The sequence below is a fragment of the Sinocyclocheilus rhinocerous genome, unplaced genomic scaffold, assembly GCF_001515625.1.
Source record: "Sinocyclocheilus rhinocerous isolate Xijiao unplaced genomic scaffold, SAMN03320098_v1.1 scaffold153, whole genome shotgun sequence".
Lineage (NCBI taxonomy): Eukaryota > Metazoa > Chordata > Actinopteri > Cypriniformes > Cyprinidae > Sinocyclocheilus > Sinocyclocheilus rhinocerous.
This window is the reverse complement of record NW_015660878.1, coordinates 2,196,385-2,199,373: the sequence shown is the minus strand read 5'-3', so window position 1 is coordinate 2,199,373 and position 2,989 is coordinate 2,196,385. Positions and strand designations below refer to the sequence as shown.

Below are 2,989 nucleotides of genomic sequence, written 5' to 3'. Positions count from 1 at the left end.
CAAGTGCTATATTAGTATATTATTATAGTGTTATATTTCAATTTCACAAAGAAATGTGCAGCATTTTGTCCAAGCAATAATAAAAGGACACATTTAATTTATAATTTGTCTTAAATCTCATTTTGTTAAAAAAATCGTGAATCGAATCGAGAAATCAAAATCGTGAATCGAATCGTGAGTTGAGTGAATCATTACATCCCTAGTGCAAGTTATGAGCATTTATTATCAATGTTCATGAAAGCAAACATGCACAGTGACCATGCTCACATATACGTACCATAAAGAGCGGTCCATGTCTGGTTGATCACATCTAAACACACGGTCCCTGACCTGGACAAAGAATAATAGTCTTGGCATTAGAAGGTAGGCAATATGATCAAAATTAACATTCTGCCTTGTTCTACTCCTATGACACACCATCACATTGTTTTACTTCCACTTTTCCATTGCTGAATAGTGTTAGCAGTTACATTTTGAGGGTATGCAATCTTTTCTAAACAGCATTTTTCTTTGCTTTGTCGTATGGCTCTTTGTGCCAATAGACATTAAAATAATAGACATCACACACACTCACACACACACATTTTTGCTGACAATTAGTGTTGTGACTGTTAACTAAAACAAAAAAATATGCATTTTTCTGTAATAAAAAAAAAGCTGGAATAAAATATAAATATTAGATGAAAACCGTACATGAAAATGTTAGCTTGGCTATACAGGTTTAAATTTAAGCACTAAAATAAAACTAATTAAATATATATAGAAATGTATAAAAACACATAATAAAATGAATGAAACGTCAACTAAAAAAATTGCTAAAAATATAAAAATAATGCTAATTAGAAACATTAATAATACTATGATACTATACAGTAGTCAACATTTGAAGTGGATCAAAAAAGTTCAGCAAAGTTGTCCTAAGACAAGAACGAATTTTGGTTTTAGGTTTTAGGACAACTTTGATGAAAGGTTTTGATCCACTTCAAATGTTGACTACTGTATAAAAAATACAGCTGAAAACAAAAGGAAAAAAATAGACTGCCATCGTTAATGCCAAATGTTTCACGGCGTGTAGAGTTAAAATATGTGATCTGAAAACTAGTGCCGTGTTCAAAATATCGATACGACGATGTATCGTCACAGAGTTTTGAGCTGGCCCTGTATTGATATTGTGGCACGTGTGCAGCAGTGGACCATGCTTAATTTGTTTAAAATTTTACAACGTTTAAAATTGAGTAGAAAAGTGCGAGGTTTCTAAAAAAGAATGACTAGAGCATATATAGGCTACAACAAGGTTTAATCTGGCCGCAGAAGAACACAACTGGGTTGCCTGATATATGTGCTACTTATCTTTGTCAACCTGGCAACCAAGTGCACGCGCTCTCTTTTTTAGAATGACATGAGTGTGAGTAAAATACATATTAAAAAGTCTAATGTTTTCCTCAGAGCACACCAAAAGGCAAATTAAAAGTCTAATTTAGACTAAAAGAGACTTACGCTTCATCGATGTTCGGATGAAAAATCTTATTCATAAATCCTGTAGAGAGATTGAAGAAGAAAGATGGAGTGTGATCAAAGATATAAATAAAACATTCAGTTGCATAGGTTAATGAACTTCATTTATTTATTTTTTTCTTTGCATTGCATTAATGAGAATTCGGGAGGAAGGGAAAGTACTTAATTGTTGTGAAAATTGTGTCAAATGTCAAAACATCTTAATGGTCTTAGACACAAATGACAGCATTTGAGTGCACAACAGGCTATTCCTAACCTTTCTCCAACCACACCATCTTTACAGACCATTAAATATGACATCACAGTAAAGTCATGTGCTTTTTTCACCTTTCACACCTCAAGTATGAATGTACTCTACCCATCATTTCACAACCACACCAACGTGTGTGACTTTTAAAGGGCACTCAGCTGCCACTTTTGGATAAATGTATAGTAATACTTTACCTATAGAGGGAGATTTGAAGGGGTATTTGTCTGGAAGATCTACTCGCACCTTCCATACGCCCCCTTCATATGGTGCTGACAGGAAAAACAGAAAGAGACATGACTATTCAAGAAACAATTCACATCTGCTCTAGCATGTAACAGAGACTACGAAAAGACAAGCGATAATCGTATAATGCAAACTCTAAATGACTAAGCGTAGAGGTCTTTGTATTCAGAAGTGACAGTGTGTGGGAGTAACCGTAATACTTCATTAGATGATTATGAATTATATGTGGAATGACACACATGTGGGTGTGTACACATGTGGACGGGAAGCTGTGCTGCCAGCCTCGTGCGATATGGGGTATGGTGCAACGTGTGCTCGCTCCAAGAATAGCCCTGTGCAATCTGACCCTTGTGGCCAGTAGCTCAAACTACGAAAGGTAAAGCCCAGCCACAGATAAGACCTGCTCTGACCTCTCAAAACGGAGAGACGAAAGATCGTTAATCGTAAAAGCAGATGATATGATAATTAAAAAGGGTCGCAAGCTGTAAACAATGATGTCATGTCCCAAACCAAGAGTTGTGTAAGATGTGCATGTTTAAATATGCAAAAGTGTCATGATTGCTTCATGTGATAGCTAGGTAAAGAAATCTAATGAGACTGTGAATGTCACGAAACATGTCATGACATGTCCGGGTCTTATTTCAGCCCATTTAGAAAGAAGAAAGATATTACTGTAATCAAAAAGAAAATCAATTAGGATAGTAGTTGCCTTTGATTTTTGTAAGAAATAAAAAAAAAAGTGATATGAATTTAAAAAAAAAATGTCATTACTACAATATGAGTCAAATAATATGACTGTAGTATTTACAAATAAATACAATTGTCATAATTGTAGTAATTCATGTAGTAGTCATGACATAAAAATGTGATTTTTTTATTTTGTTCTAATTTTTTTATTTTATTTTATACATACACGTACGTACACACATTTATTTATTCATTTAATTTATTTATATAGAATGTTATTTTTTGCTGTACAGT

The 2,989-nt window shown here is 33.9% G+C and overlaps 1 protein-coding gene across 1 annotated transcript in view; it reads right to left on the bottom strand.

Annotated features, from left to right (window-relative positions):
* LOC107725612 (ubiquitin-conjugating enzyme E2 H) overlaps positions 1–2,989 on the bottom strand; it is a 28,248-nt gene that overhangs the window by 6,023 nt on the left and 19,236 nt on the right. Inside the window, exons 3-5 of the mRNA XM_016534938.1 lie at positions 1,960–2,034; positions 1,498–1,537; positions 278–330 (exon numbers count right to left, since the gene is read on the bottom strand). Coding sequence (XP_016390424.1) covers positions 278–330; positions 1,498–1,537; positions 1,960–2,034 — 168 coding nt within the window. The remainder of the gene's footprint in view (positions 1–277; positions 331–1,497; positions 1,538–1,959; positions 2,035–2,989) is intronic.